This window comes from Embiotoca jacksoni, unplaced genomic scaffold (assembly GCF_022577435.1).
Source record: "Embiotoca jacksoni isolate LCO1_2020_lvr unplaced genomic scaffold, fEmbJac1.0.p SCAF_4, whole genome shotgun sequence".
Classification (NCBI taxonomy): domain Eukaryota; kingdom Metazoa; phylum Chordata; class Actinopteri; family Embiotocidae; genus Embiotoca; species Embiotoca jacksoni.
In genome coordinates this window covers 21,907,843-21,923,275 of record NW_027185392.1, presented here as the reverse complement: position 1 = coordinate 21,923,275, position 15,433 = coordinate 21,907,843, and the positions used below count along the sequence as shown (strand labels likewise).

The 15,433-nt window shown below is 40.1% G+C and overlaps 1 protein-coding gene across 1 annotated transcript; it reads right to left on the bottom strand.

Annotated features, from left to right (window-relative positions):
* Nucleotides 1-362: 362 nt before the first annotated feature.
* On the bottom strand, nt 363-15,304 carry LOC138209632 (protein FAM83B-like). The gene is made up of 5 exons (XM_069168330.1): nt 15,130-15,304; nt 14,169-14,716; nt 11,037-11,201; nt 6,268-6,392; nt 363-5,633 (listed from the first exon to the last, which is right to left on the bottom strand). The coding sequence occupies exons 2-5, from the start codon at nt 14,604-14,606 to the stop codon at nt 3,515-3,517; spliced, it is 2,847 nt and encodes a 948-aa protein (XP_069024431.1). The 5' UTR covers nt 14,607-14,716; nt 15,130-15,304; the 3' UTR covers nt 363-3,514.
* Nucleotides 15,305-15,433: the final 129 nt, after the last annotated feature.

Below are 15,433 nucleotides of genomic sequence, written 5' to 3'. Positions count from 1 at the left end.
CATGCACATGCTATTGAATATAAGCTGTTTTACAAAATATGTATTAAGTATTAATTTGTTATGGTTCACATAAAAGAACCTTATTCAGCTGGTTTGGGTGGAGCTCAGCAATTTATATGAATAAATTTGACTAAACATGAGTAATTCTCTGACACTTTCCTTTTGTTAAAGTAACTCTCAGAGGAAAAAAGGTTGGAGACCCCTGCATTGTACGATCACAGCAGGCTCTTTGCTGCTAATGGTAGCTTGCTGCGCCTGGCCTGCACTGGTTGGTAAAAGGGTGACCATTTCTCAACAAGCCAAATGTTGGACATAGAGTACATTCAGGTGCGACAATGTGGGACACGTTATGAATGCTGAGAGGTACTCACGATTTATTTATTCAACGTAAAAAATAAACACAAAAAAGACAATGCAGGTTACAGGTTGGGCCTTTTTGCATGTGACATACTGGATATTTGAATGCAACGTTTCCAACTCCCATGCTAGTAAATACAATTAGCATGAAAGGAAGCGAATGTTTCACAGTTCTTACGGTGTTATGTCTGCTTGCACTTATGTATTCTCTTTTTCTATCACAATAGTTGTACAGAAGTACAGTGCTTCTTCTAATCAACAGTAAATCTGACTTAACTGTGTACATTGAAACAGAACACATTAAATGTGGTCACATACATATAAATATAACAGAATTTCACTCAATGGTTTTCCTGCTCTTATCTTTAGCAGTGACCTTGCCTATATGTTCTACAACAACAGATATGAACACATGCCACCAGTGTGCCTTCCAGACACCTTTAGATTAAAGTTATTCAGACTTTTCCAGTAGAACCACATGCATGTATGTAGGAACATATTAACCAAATCAACAGGCATCATTCACTTCAACTCACTCGGTTCACCCCAAATTCAACTATGGTGGTCGACTTCAGGAGGAAGACGACGGCTCCACAACCGCTGAGAGTTCTGGGAGAGGATGTGGACATGGTTGAGGAGTACAAGTACCTGGGTGTGTCCATCGACAACAGACTGAACTGGAAGACCAACATCAACGCTGTCTACAAGAAGGGGATGAGTCGACTCTTTTTCTTGAGGAAACTTCGATCCTTCAATGTGTGCAGCAAGATGTTGGAGATGTTCTACCAGTCTGTTGTGGCCAGTGCATTGTACTTTGCTGTGGTCTGCTGGGGGAGCAGCATTGGAGCCGGAGACACCAACAGACTTAACAAACTGGTTAAGAAGGCCGGCTCCATCATCGGCTACAATCTGGATAGTCTGGAAAAAGTGGTGGAGAGGAGGACGCTGAACAAACTATTATCCATATTGGATAATCCTGACCACCCTCTCCACCACCTGCTGCAGGGACAGCGGAGCACTTTCTCCAAAAGATTCCTCCAGCTGCGCTGTCACAAGGACAGATACAGGAGATCATTCCTGCCGACCGCAATTAGACTGTACAATAACTCACCTCTGGCAAAATCCATCACATAACAATAACACTGTTGACTGTGTTTCTTGGTTGTTTGTATGTAATATATATAGATATATACTGTACTGTATATGCTGTGCATTTTATATTATATTTTATATTTTTTACTGCTATTTTATTGCTTTTCTATTGTTCTATTATTATCTTATTGCTTCTGTATGCTGCTGTAGTGAAAAAAATGTCCCCTTGGGGATTAATAAAGTAACTACCTAACCTAACCTAACCTAACCTAACCTAACCTGACCTAACTATTGCATTTCATAAAAAAATAAGATTAACTAAATCTGAAATAAATTTTAGATATGTCAGCACATCTGTAATTATAGCTGTTACTTGTCCGACCACATGACTTTTTCTTTGCAATCTCAGTGTGAAAAAATGACAGGTTCCAGCTTCCTATCACAGTCTACTGACCTGTACGACTGGGAGTGCTGCACAGTGTGGTAAATGCTGGTTATTTCAGCTGCTGTTATTTTATCTGTAAGGCAGTCATCCATAGGTTTCAGGAGGAACTACATCCACAGATCTCTTTTTTTCATGTGAGACTTACATGCACTGTGTCGCTTCAGGTCGTATTCTCCCCCATGAGAAATTGAAAAATAAGTTTAGCAAAAAAGGCAAAAAACCCTCAGAGAATCACCTTCTACCAGTTTCACCCAGTTATAAGTAGTTTCCAGTCTTTGTTGTGGCTGCATCTCCTTTTCTTTGAGGTAGTTTTCATCAAATTCTGCCGACATTTGCGCATCTTGTGACTTTTTGAATCGCTATTTTCCATGTTCCATGTAACAGTGACAGCCTAACCTGCACTCACCCACAAGTGCAGTTTGATTGACATGAGTCACAGCCCCATGATGATAGCCCTCCCTGCTTTATTCAAAGCCATTGCATAGAAGACAGATTTTAGAGAAGCCAATCAAAATGCGGGACATTGTGTCAATATGTGGGACGTGGGGAAAAGGAACAAAAATGCTGTGCACAAACCGGGACAAGTGGTCACCCTAGTTGGTAAGGTTTTGACTTTAGAAGCTCTGCTGTGACATTGTCTGACTCTTTTCCTGTTCTCTTTGAGCCCCTTTGAAGCCAGGCCAACATTATTTTAAGGTGAAATTTACTACTTACTAGCCACCGACAGAAAAGAAGTCAACGTGTACGGGAACAAGGTTGGTGCTAGATTAAAAAGCACGTGCTAAACTCTATGCAGCTATGATAGGTTGTTTCACTGTCAATTAACTCTTCTCTAACCCTACCCCAAACCTTCATCCTCCCACAATGTAAACACCAGTCACAGGCAGATCCTCAAAATTGCTATTTCTAGCACAAGTCACAGAGAAGAAAGTCACAGAAATCCAAAGGGTAAAATGCAGAGCTGTCAGTATACTGTGTACAGATGAGCAGCAGGTCACTGGCCACAACATCTGTATCCAGAATGTTCAAGTTATGCTGGATAATCAACAGGTTGGTTTTGAGGCTAAATTTCTCAATAGTCATTTTGGTTACTCTGTTTTAGTAAACATTATTTTGCTGTAACACAGCCAGATCCTTCAAACATTAATATATTCCCCCTGAGGAAGAGTGCGCTATAACTGTCAAACTGAATAAAAGTAAAATCTCCTTTTAAAAAAGAACAATTCAAAAAACACATTCAGAATAAGATGTTTTTTTTTAACAATCATTTTACAATTCAACTTAAAATATCTTTCAGTGTATCAAAGTGCTCCTGACATATTCAGCCTGAATTATCAGTTGTGTCACACCAGCCCAGTTTCCCTGAAACATCCTCCTCAGACTGATACATAACCACTGATGAGTTGCAGATACGTTGTACATCTTGGTTTTTGCTATCCGTTATACATATCTTCCCGATAAGATCTTCGTCACATTACAGAACGCACAAACTGAAATGTGTCGCATACTGCAGTTACGGTCTGTGTGTGGGAGCAAAAAAAAAAAATCAATAAACAAAAGAAGGACTATGCTCGAGCTGCGCCTTCATTCCTCAGTGTGGTTGCCCTCTTATCTTCCTCCCTACTTGTTTTTGCCGATCAGATTTCCTACTCGCTGCATAAATCGTCCCAGTTTGTTATCTGTGCCACTTTGTGTCTGATACATTGGTAAGTCGCGCCTGTTCAGAGAGGAGTTTTTGTCTTTGTCTGAGGAATACATACTTGTCGTCCTCATTGACTTATCCAGATGAATAGTTTCAGTGCTAAGCAAATACTCGTATCGACTGTAGGCTTTCCCTCTCCTGGTTTGATAGACAGTCGGTCCTTCGTCGTCCAGAGTGCTCTTTGAGCCTTGGTCCTGCTCTGCTGCAACTGACTTTCTTTTGCTTGAATGCTGAGAAGGCAATCTTGTGAACGGAGATTTATGTTTCTCCGTCTCCGGGGGACCACTGACAGAGTTCTGTGATCTGGGGACACTCTGCGATTGGCCTCTCTTTGTTGTTTGCTCTGCCTGTGAATGGTTGGCTCCAACTGGTTGGTTTGATCCTGAGCTGCTCTGTGATCGCAGAGAGGCCCTTCTTTGGAGTGACTTCTCTTTTTTGGGAGCTTTCTTTTCATCTGACGTAAGCATTGATTGTACTTTCATTCTCATGGAATTCTTCCTCTGAAGTGTTGGTTCCTCTCCTAGTGTTTGCCCCCTTTCTGTCTGACTACTCTCAGTCTCCACTGCATGCTCACATCCTGCAGATGTGTTTGAGGTCTGCGGGACAGTTTGGACTTCATTGGAAATGGATTTCATTCCTTCTCTTGGTGCAGCTAAACCTGTGCTGTTGGTCACCTTAGGTATAGAACCATGACTTTCTCCGGCTTGTTCCTGACTCTGCGATTCTTCAGGGAAGTTTGAATTCGCAGAGTTATCATTTGCAAAATTTTTGCAAATCTTCTCATTTTTGTTGTTGAGTGCTGAGTCCAAACTATTAACACGAGGGTTTGAACCCTCTTTTTCTTCAGGGATCTCAGTCAAAGATTCCATTGCTCTCGGGTGCTGAATGCTGAGACAGCTGGACTGCAAATGAGAGAGCTTGAGTGCTGCATCATTCAGTTTTATATCTAAATCCACGGCTGATGTTGTCCTGCTAAGAGGCTCGTACCAGTCATATGTCTGCCCTGTCTTTCGATCTGCAACTGTTTTGATATCGCGATAAGAGGCAGAGCGGTGGCCATCGGGCAGAATTTGTTCTATTTTGTCACCTTCCCTTTTGGGCTCACTGTCCTCCAGGTTGCGACTGTCTTGCGTATTTGGCTCCAATTCTGCCACGCTCTGCCTTATATCCAGACCTCTCAAAGAAGATATTAATTTCTGTCTTTCGAGAGTCTGATATGAGGACCTCAATGACTCTTGGCTTTGCCTGAGATTGGCATACTCCTGCAGACTGAGCCTCTTTTGCCTCATTTCTTCCATTCTAGACTTGATGTCCCTGGACCTGCTGTGAATCAGCTGTGACTGATGTTCGTTTAAGCCTGTGTGGCTACTATACGGAGATGTCATGGGGGATATCGGATCACATGATGCATCTAGAAGCATATTGTTTTCATTAAAGTACGTGTCGATCTTCCACCTGTGGAGGGATGTTTCCGAGTTGAACGGTATTAAATTCTGGTCTGTACCGTAACGAGTCTGGTGCCGGAGGTGGTGCGGAGACAACCTTTTGGTTAGCAGTGAGTCCCCACCGACCCTCAGATTAGCTCCACCCCTCTCAGGGGTGACAGGGACTCCAATGTCCCTGGTTTCCATCCTCAGTCGAGTCATGGAGTTTAAATTTTGTAGTTCTCCACCGTAACTGTGCCCTCTCATCAGGGTGCCTTCGTCGGGCCAGTGAGACTGATGCAGCCTCTCCTGCATGCTCAGGCCCCTGTTTAATGTGGTGGCATTGTTAAACCTGTCATCCTGACCACTTCTCATGCCATGCATCACTCTGGATCTCATGTGAATTTGATTGAGAGAAATCTGGCTAGAGTTGGGGCTTTGCAGGGCCGCGGTGTCTCTCAGGTACGGGACGGATGGCCTCGCCCCAGACAGGATGGCAGAAACTGTGGAGAGGGCGTAGAGTCTTCTGAATTCCTCATCGTAAGAGCAAACCAGCTGACCTGTGACAACCAGAACCATACTCAGGTTGATCTTCTCATATGACCACGAGTAGCTGGGACAGAAAATGGACAGTCGTCAGAAAACCAATATGGATGCAGATGATGAAAAGATGTTACATGCTGATAATAAACTCATGCAGATCTTTACCATCTAAATGTTTTATGTATTTTATCAAATAGTCAAACATAAGAAAGGATAAGACAGACTGACAATTACCAGCAAACACATCATACACGTCACAAATCTTAGTGGCAGTTGGCACTAAGATGTACACTAGGACAAAAGCCTAGTGTACAGTGTACACAGTGTATTTTATATTTAGGTATATGATGTTTCAGCTTGATGAATTGATCTGTGTCTGGATACATTAAATATTGTATTCTATTCACAGATCTTTGCATCTATTAAAAAGTGCTTCTCTTATCTGTGCTCTGTCTGTATTGTGATCAGAGTCATCAAAGTTTCACCAATGGTCAGCCGACTGTCACGTAACTGACTAAACTTACACCATTGGTTGACCAACCATCTTCTACAAAGTCCTGTGGTGATTCAAACATGCTCCAGTCATATACTGTACTAGCTTTTGACCTTGGTTTGTTATTTAACAAAGGGTTTACAAAGTTGAATCGGGGAAGCCTGAGTGGTGGGTAAAAACATTAAAGTAGGTATAAGCGGGACCGACTCACCTGTATGTTCCATACAAAACTGTCCGGCAGTCCACCAGAATAAACTTCTGTTCCAGACCTCCATGAAACTTTATCCCGGACCGACACTGATATTGCTGCCCCTGAACTGCCCGAACACGAAGGTTCTGACAGATAAATAAACACGAGAGTCATCAAGTTAAAGCCAAAGAACAATTCAAATTGTTTGTTTACTTAAAAGTAAAATTTTAATGGTAATATTTATCAGGTATTGTATTAACCAATCTGCACATCTAAAATGCATTACCATGCAATAATAGAGTTACAAAAGAAAATGTAAAAAGATGTATTTTTTTACTTTAATGGCTGTAAGTCTACTAAATTATATCCATCCTGCACATAAATGAATGGAAACTAACAAATGCCTTAAACTGTAAGACTAATAAATCCAAAAATATAAAACTGTTAAGAACACATTTGAAATGATCAGATCAATATAAAGCATACATGATTCGTGGTGAAGAAGAAACAGCTGGTGTGATCCTAGCAGTACATTTTTGGGTAAACACTGTTGGCTATTCATGTTGTACATCCTTGATCACGTCATCTGTTTTCCAAAGGAGAAGCTTTGCATCAGAACCTGGAATGTGGCATTACCTGTTTAAAAACCACGCATGAGTGAGCAGGACATGTTTCGTCTTAATCGTGCAGAATTAGGCAGAAATAACTCAGTTGCAATATTACTGGTTAGGTTTGGTTTAACTACAGTAGTTTGGTATGTAGCCGACATGGTCAGTTGACATACCAACACTGGTTGGTATGCTGCCAAACACACTGCAGGACTGGTTCTGTAACACCATAGAGAAAACAATTCCTCTGCCAAATCCCCACACAGGGCGAGAGGAAGTTTATTGTATCACAGCAACACAGTGAGGAATCATTTCTAATTAATATGGAGCATTTGCTGTCCCAGAGGACCTCACATGAAAAGGACCTGAAATTGGCACCAACGTGGGAACTTTTGTCTCAACAGGACTTTTTCTGCAGCTAAAATGGACCAGATGAGAAGCCAGATTATAACCCTTTAGACCAGGGGTCTTCAACATTTTTCAGGCCAAGGACCCCCAAACTGATAGAGAGATGGAGCAGGGACCCCCTACTATATATATTGTATAAAATTGTGTTTTAAATTAAACTGGAGGAGTGCATGACACTTGGAGGGACAGGTCCAGACTAGTCTCCCGCTGTGAGTGAACCGGTGCTCAGCTTGAGAGAGCCTGAATGTGTGCATTTCTGACTGAAAGATAACATCTTCTGCCTTCATTTATCCATTCGCTACAATACTCATGTTAATGTGTATTTGAAGACCTTTAAATTTGTGAATTAAAAAAAAAAAAAAAAAAAAAATTGTCTAATCAACCAAAAATTTCACGGACTCCCTGCAGTACCTGCGTGGACCCCCTAGACCCCCAGACCCCCCTGTTGAAGACCTCTGCTTTAGACAAATATTTCAGTCACATGTATCTAATTGTTGTGTGACAACATCGCCATGCAGGGAGTGGACAACTCCATTTTGACTCACAATATTTCTCAGATTAATTGGAAGATTATTGTGTAATTACTTTTCATTAACTACATTATGAATTTTTGGGATCTTTTTTTATATAATCATTACGCCATTCCATGAAGTTTAAAGTCTCTGTTATGATGTTCCTGTTTGTGTGGCTAATCTACATGGTTTTAATTCCTCTGCATTAATGTTATTGTCAGTTAACACTTTAGCAACCGATGACACCAAACTCTGATGATGATCCAGGGAGACATCACCCTGAATTTGCTGTGCTAAAGTTCCTGGCTTTAAAGCAATAGACAACTGAAATCATCTCAAAGTAGGAAAACCATCTTCATAACTTGCTCACAATATGGGTTGATGTTGAAATAACTACTTTAATCCTCAAACTGGAGATTATTGGTTTTAGTTATTCAGCCAATTTCTCCACAGATAATCCTGCTCATGTTCACACCATACCTTCCTGACAGGTAAAACAATTTGCTTTAATCATATTGTGTCATTAGAACAGTGGGGTTGTATTTTGCTTGCTGAAGGTACTGCTCAATATTAACTGCCCTGGATTCTCAGAGGACTTTTGGCCAGAGAGAGGCAATCTTGATCCTTCCTTTTGCAACAGTCTTCAGTGGTAATGTCTGATATAATTCACCATTCACCATTTAGTTTTACACAGGACAACATTCATTTACATTAGAAAGAATGTAATGAAATCCTACAGTTACAGGTGTTATAAATGCATTAAGATAAATAGGACATAGAGGAGCTTCTGATATTCCTTAATGAAGCACAGTGATGAACTGGATGTGGGTGGGGCTAAACCATCCAACTCTCTTTCTTGACAGTCACCTGACCTCAACCGCACTGAACTAGTGCTGAAATTCTGTACATTTTTCAGAAATTCAACTTTTACTTGAATTGTTAAACTGATATGATCATTTGTAATGACAAGTTTCACATTAAGGGTGGCACAGTGGTGCAATGGTTAGCATTGTCACCTCAGCAAAAAAGGTTCTGGGTTCAAATCCGGGCTTGGGCCGTTCTGTGCGGAGTTTGCATGTTCTCCCTGTGCCCACGTGGGTTCTCTCCAGGTACTCCGGCTTCCTCCCACCGTCCAAAAGACAGGTTAATTGCCCTTAGGTGTGAATGGTCTTTGTTTCTGTCTGTCTCTACATGTTGGCCATGTGAAAGACTGGTGACCTGCCCAGGTTGTACCCTGCCTTCACCCAAAGTGAGCTGGGATAGCCCCCCCCCCCCCCTCCCGTGACCCTGTTCAGGATAAAGCAGGTATAGATCATGGATGGATGGGAGTTTTGCATTAAAGTGAAGACAAATGCAAGTTGGTGGTTTACAATGAATTAATTTATAGATGCATCTTTCTAGAAATGCAAATTTTATATACGTTTTGTGCATTATTTTAATTCAGCCTGAGTTTTTCTGGAACTATAACATGGTTTTGTGGATCTCAACACTTTGACTGTCTGTATGAGTTTGTGCTTCTGTCAAGAGAATTTATCATCAGCCAACAGATATCAGCCCATCAGGTTTATAAATCTGCTGTAAACTCTGTCTGCTAATTAGCAGACACCTCACACCTTCACCTTCTGGTCTTCATTGTTTTTATTCAGTTACAATTTTCATAATCTTATTCAAGAACCTTCTATTTTGTTTGTCATATTTTCATCTTAAGTTCGATTTTTCTTTCCTCTTGTCCTTTTACTGCTCCAAATGAATGTAACATTTATCACAGTGTTTTTATGTAAACTGAACACATTTTCAACATTTCCATTTGAAATGCATTTTACTTCACTTAATTTGATTAATCTAAACAAAGTTATTCAGAGAAATCAAGGAAAAATGGAACTAGTTTTTTTGTTATTTCCATTACTGGTAGCTTTCCTGCACACACCCTTTGTGATACACAGCATGATAAAACCTGTCAGTTTTTCCATGGTTGGTATTTTGATGTGGCTACTGGCTAACCACTTTGCGCTGAGATCACAAAGCCGTCGCTGTGTTCGCTCTGTTGACTCATTGTTTGTGCTGTTGAACCATCATCCTGATACGGTTTAACAGGAAAATCCAGCCACACTAACAGATCTGTCCTAAGGCTGCTGCAGCTCTGCTCGTTTGATAATGACAGGTAGAATTGTAGCAGGGAATTGCTCGTAAATGGCAATGTTTTCATGAGGGTGTGGAGCAAATGTCAGACTTAATCCACTAAATGTTCCTGCCAACAGAAGAAAGGTCATACCACAGGCAAAGCTTCCAAATGTAGACATATTTTTTTTTCCAAATAGCAGACAATTACCACTTTAGATCATGTTTAACAAGTCAACATGCTTTACATTGTCTGTGTTTCAATGTGGTACTTTATGCTTTTATGAGTAAATTTCTGTCTTTCTGTGCATCTCGCTGACCAGAGAGGAAGGGATCATTTTCCAACACAATGTCTTAAGAACACACACACACACACACACACACACACACACACACACACACACACACACACACACACACACACACACACACACACACACACACACACTTACCCTAATGACAGCCAGCTACCATGCAAGCCTTTTGGTCTGACCATTAGCACCAATAAAATCCACAATTTCACTGAATCAGTTCGGTATAAATAAGTGTGGGTGCTGCTTTTTAACATCCTGTTTTAGGGTCACTGTTTTTGTCAGTGTTGTTGTTGTTGTTCACTGCCAGCAATTTCATATGCTTCTGTGTTTTATAACCCATGAAAAGGCATTCAGTGGAGTTTTAAGAAGCCCCCAAACATCACTAAATAAAGTTCCTTGTCCTAAAAATGTTTGCAAGATAAACATTGTCTTAAAATCTTAAAATGTCTGCTGCATGAAAACAGACAACTCCCCGTGGACAAAGTGTGACTGGGAGGAAAACGAGTTTGATGTTAAATCTGTAGATTGAAAGGTAATGGGTAATGGGAAAGTTTTTAATCTTCATCCAAATTGTTCTTGTTCTGTTTGCACACATAAGAATGGGTGTGTTGTGTTTTTACCGAATAATCATGTCAAATCTCTCTTCATTTCTCACACGATTTCTAGGAAATAAAATATCGTTTCTTCTTTCTTCGTCTACATTTTGCACACAGTTTGTGGTCAGCTCAACACATTATGATCACTACATTTTCTCTAAGCCACCCAAAACTATATTAAACACTTGACACTTTGTCCCTTTAATGTGGTATTTCACAGTGTTGAGTTCCTACCTTGAGGTCCTGGATGTTAACACCCACCCTGTGTGACATGGTGAGGAAGCTCCTGACTTGGGAATCATCTAGAAGGATGTAGACCACCACTCCCCTGAGTGTAGCACTGATGATCTCTTTGAAAATGTCAACATCAGTGAAAACATCCATCACTATGGCGATAACCTGAAGACAGAGAAAAAAACAATATCTATTCACTTACAAAGATGTCGGATAAGAACTCTTACAAGGGAGAATTTATTGTTCAGAAGTTCTTCCAATTAAAATACATTTTCTTTTTCTCTATAATCCTGTAAAGTTCTCTTGTAAGGACTTTAATGTGTTAAGTGCCATCAAATAACCTGTGCCGTGATTTGGCGCTGTATAACTAAAATTAAATTGAATTGAAATGCTTCGAAATCAGTTTTGAGGAAATCTGCGAGTGACGTGACAGAGGCTATGTCCATTTTTGTATACATGCTATGGGGCCAGCGCTATAAGTTACTGAATGAGTGACTTAGTGTGCTCAGCGTCTGTTCACCAATGTGAAACTTTGTGTTCGATCAAAGTTTGTTACAATGTTTAAAATAAATTAAAAAAATTGTAAAAACTACCTTCATGACTTCACAGACCACCGACCCTCTAAAATGTTTCTAATAGTTAAAATTGTTTTATTTTAGTAAGCTAAATTTAAAGTTTTGGTTTTTATGTCACAATTTAAGAAATTTCAAGACATTTTGTAAAAGAATTTTGGACTTACTTGTCACTTGTTGCATCACATATACTGCTCTATAGAGGTATGGTTCTCTAGAGAAGGGAAAAGCGTGACTGAAGTCTGTAGGCAGAAGTGAGTTAGGGTACATATCCCGATAATGATCAGTTCAAGTTGTACCTGTTTCACCAATATCTATGTATGCATCCACTGATCAGTTAAACTTAAACTTAAAGTTGCTCCACTGTATGTGTTTTCATCAATCATTACCAAACGGTGCATATCTGTGGAATGAAAGTCCATTTCCTGCACACTCAGACGAAGTCTCACACGCCCTGCTGTAATTTACGAAGAATTAATTTCTGCTCTGGAGACAGTGAGGCGGTAGTTGTCACAACCTGTAGATGTGAACATTGAACAGGTTCAAGCTGAGACATGTTGGTTCGTTAATGTCATGTATCTGAAGTTAAACATGGACTTCATGCTAACCTTTCTAGGAAGAAAACATTTCACAGTTGGACAATGTGCTATTTTGTTACTTCTGTGCAGTTGAGGAGAGAGAGTGTGTGGGAGTAAAACTGAGAATCTTGTTCAAATGTTGTTGTATATCAATCACACTGTGACACGACTATCTCATCACTTGTTTTCTTAAAAGATGTAATGAGTAATAAATTGCCTCAAGCGCCTAGTTTCTTTTGCAAGGCAGGTTTCTGTCAGCTGCAAGTCACTATTGCAACTTTAGTAGCTTCTGGATACATGTTTAATTATTTTGCAACATTGTTGTCAAAAAATTACTGTTGCAGCTTAGTTGTTTTTTGTATTTATGTTGTTTCAACAGATAATTTGTTTGTTTTTTGCTGAAAACTGCAGTTCAATTAAGTTTTATCAAAGCATCTGCTGCTTATTATTAGGGTGCAAAACATAGTGTTTTCAGTGAAATTTGAATCTGCTGTGATTGTGGAACATGTTTCAAATATTAAGGTATTGAGGCTATTTTTGTTCTACATAAATGTTATATTAAGGAATATAGAGATAGTTTTTTTTATGCTGCTATTTTATTTTGTGAAAATGTAGCCTATTTTCAGGTAGTAAGACCATAATGGGTCCTCTTGTCAACACTCTTGACTTGACATTGCCCTTGATGATCCAGTTTGCACCGTGCATGTCAGCTCGGTGTCATTGATGTGTTTGCGTGTTACGGAGAGACAATATGTAAACTCCGTTGGATAAAAGCATTCTGTAACTGCAGTAAACATTTGCCATAAATAAAGGTTTGTAAGAACTCATTTAGAAAACATATGCTTAAAGTATTTCAATTTCTCCTTCCCCCCTTAACATCTACTACCATCTTAATGAGTTTTTTAAAGAGAATTTTAATGGAGAAATTTAAGTCTACGTTCACTATTGCAGATGTATGCAAGGGCTGATGATTTGCTGTTATACTTGCCCTCCTGTATTGAAAAAAGTACTGTAAATACTATTTTAAATTTGGTGTTGGTCCGGCTGCTTAACTCTTGTGGGCTTGTGTCATGTGTATGGTTACAAGATTAATTACTGTTTTACTTCTTCTGGGACTTAATGTTGATCCTCCACTGCTGATGCGAATCCAGTATTTTCATTATGGTGCTAGTTTACCTTGAAATAACTTTGGTCCAACTCCGTTTGAGGTGTCTAATGGTTTTCTTATTTGTAATTTCTCTCATTGACTTGGTTGCATTTTTATCCAATGCGTTTCACAATCTCACCACTGCTTCCAGTAAAACCTTCAAAGGCAACTCCTGTCTTCAACCTTTATTGTGTAGCTGCGCACCAACACAAATAGTAAGTGCAGAACAACTATTTTCAAATCCCGTGAACTCAACTGACCACTCTCAGCTCTCTTTCCAAGAAGCACACAAGCCAATGCTATTATTGGCTATTTTGAAACCTGCAGTATGGGCTGTGAATTCTTGATACTGAAAGGACAAACTTTTGGTGAAGTATCACATTAGTCCCCAGTTCTTTTTAAAACAGCTGCGAGTTACACCACTTAGTAAGTAGCAGCACAAGAACAAGGGATCAAGTGGCTTTTTTTGTCATTTGTACTTTTTGATAACAGAAGAAAGTTGAGTTGCCATAGTAACTAACTGAATAAAAAATTTGAACTGGTGTAGTCAACTGTTTGTTGATATAAACTTAAGCCAAGCCCTGCAGTCTACCGTGTCAGCAGAGAAATATGAGGAGCGATGTGTTTTTTTCTCTATGTACAGCCACGCCTTTCATTGTGTTTGTGCGTTTGATAAACTGCTGTTGTCCTTGTACTTATGAATGTGCTGTGGTAAGCGTTTGTGCACCAAAGACAGGAAGACGAATCCCTACATGTTTACCCAACTGACAGATAAGCTGTCTTCTTGTCTTCAGCAGTGTTTTTTTTCATTCACCTGACAGTATTAATGCCTCACCTGCTGCGCCTCTTGAATCTGCTTCCGAACCACCTCTTTAATAGTCGGTGTGTTTTGTCTGGGTGGGTGAAACAGCAGGCTGATGCTGGTGTCAGTGCCTTCCAGTTGGACCTGCGGCCAGCCAAGGTCCAGGTCTGGCACCTCCTCATCTGACTCGGTTGGGAAGTAAGTCGAGGGGCTGATTTTGTCTGTGATCTCTCTGCCTTCTGAGTCATCCTCCACGACCGGTAACTCTGCATTTTCCAAGATGAAGAGGATCTCCTTCTCCGACAGAAAGGGGCTGATTTGCTCGGCTCGAAGAAACTCCTCGTAAGCCTCTTTGCCTCCACAGAGAAGGGCGTAAATGGCCAGTCGGTAGGATTCTTTGTAGTGTGGCTGAATGTATACCAGATTGTCTTCTTCTTCAAGTGAAGACAGGCAGGACAATTTGGACTCCATAGGCGCCAGATTCCCTCTGAGTCGATGTACAATAGGCTTCTTCTTTACCTTCAGTGTGACATGTTTTAGAACTGTTACATGGTTCACGGAGTTAAACCTGCTGAAAAGACCTGTTTGATAACACATAGAATTAAATTAATGTGTGTCACCATTATAGGTTGGGAATTATTTACCAAGTGTGTGACTTTATCAAGATTAACATCTGTATATAATAATTCCAAGCAGTATCATTAAATATGACCTGGAAAAGCAGCAGAAGATAGATTCATCAACCAATCAAGCAATTTATTCAATGTCGGAATATGATAAAGTAACGTCACTGCAAACGACATTCTCGAATTTGTTTTTAAGACCTATGAAAAAAAAAATCACCTTTGAATGCCTTTAAAGCAGGATTTTCTTCCTCAGAAAAAGCAACACGTTTAAAGACCTTTAGATACCATATGTTACATGTTGTTCAGATAAGAAATGTTCCTAAAAGTGAACACATGTTTAGTGAATGAAAAAAATTAAACAGACCTACTTCATAATGGTAAACAAAATCCTGGTTTTCAAGTGCAATCAGAGTCCTGAGACTCGTAACACTTCAAAACAACTCAAAAAGAACCACGTTTATCCCGTCTGTCGGTATTCTCGCCAACATAAACCAGCAGCACTAAAGTTGCCGATCTGAACTCTCTGGAAATGAACAGCTTATTGTACCTGCCCTGTTCACTCCACTGACAGCTACAGTAATAAGCCCCACCCAGCTCAGCTCACCTGGGTTTCAGGAGCAGGTTTTCTTGCCTATCCAGCTCTCACAATACCTTCTGAGCCTGGATACCACA

What these genes read in the sequence shown, in the direction of transcription:
- LOC138209632 (XM_069168330.1), bottom strand. Translation starts at nt 14,606, where the DNA reads ATGGAGTCCAAATTGTCCTGCCTGTCTTCACTTGAAGAAGAAGACAAT. An exon ending in AGATTCAAGAGGCGCAGCAG is followed by an intron (nt 11,202 to 14,168) that starts GTGAGGCATTAA and finishes CTCTGTCTTCAG; the next exon opens with GTTATCGCCATAGTGATGGA. An exon ending in GTTTTGTATGGAACATACAG is followed by an intron (nt 5,634 to 6,267) that starts GTGAGTCGGTCC and finishes TTTCTGTCCCAG; the next exon opens with CTACTCGTGGTCATATGAGA.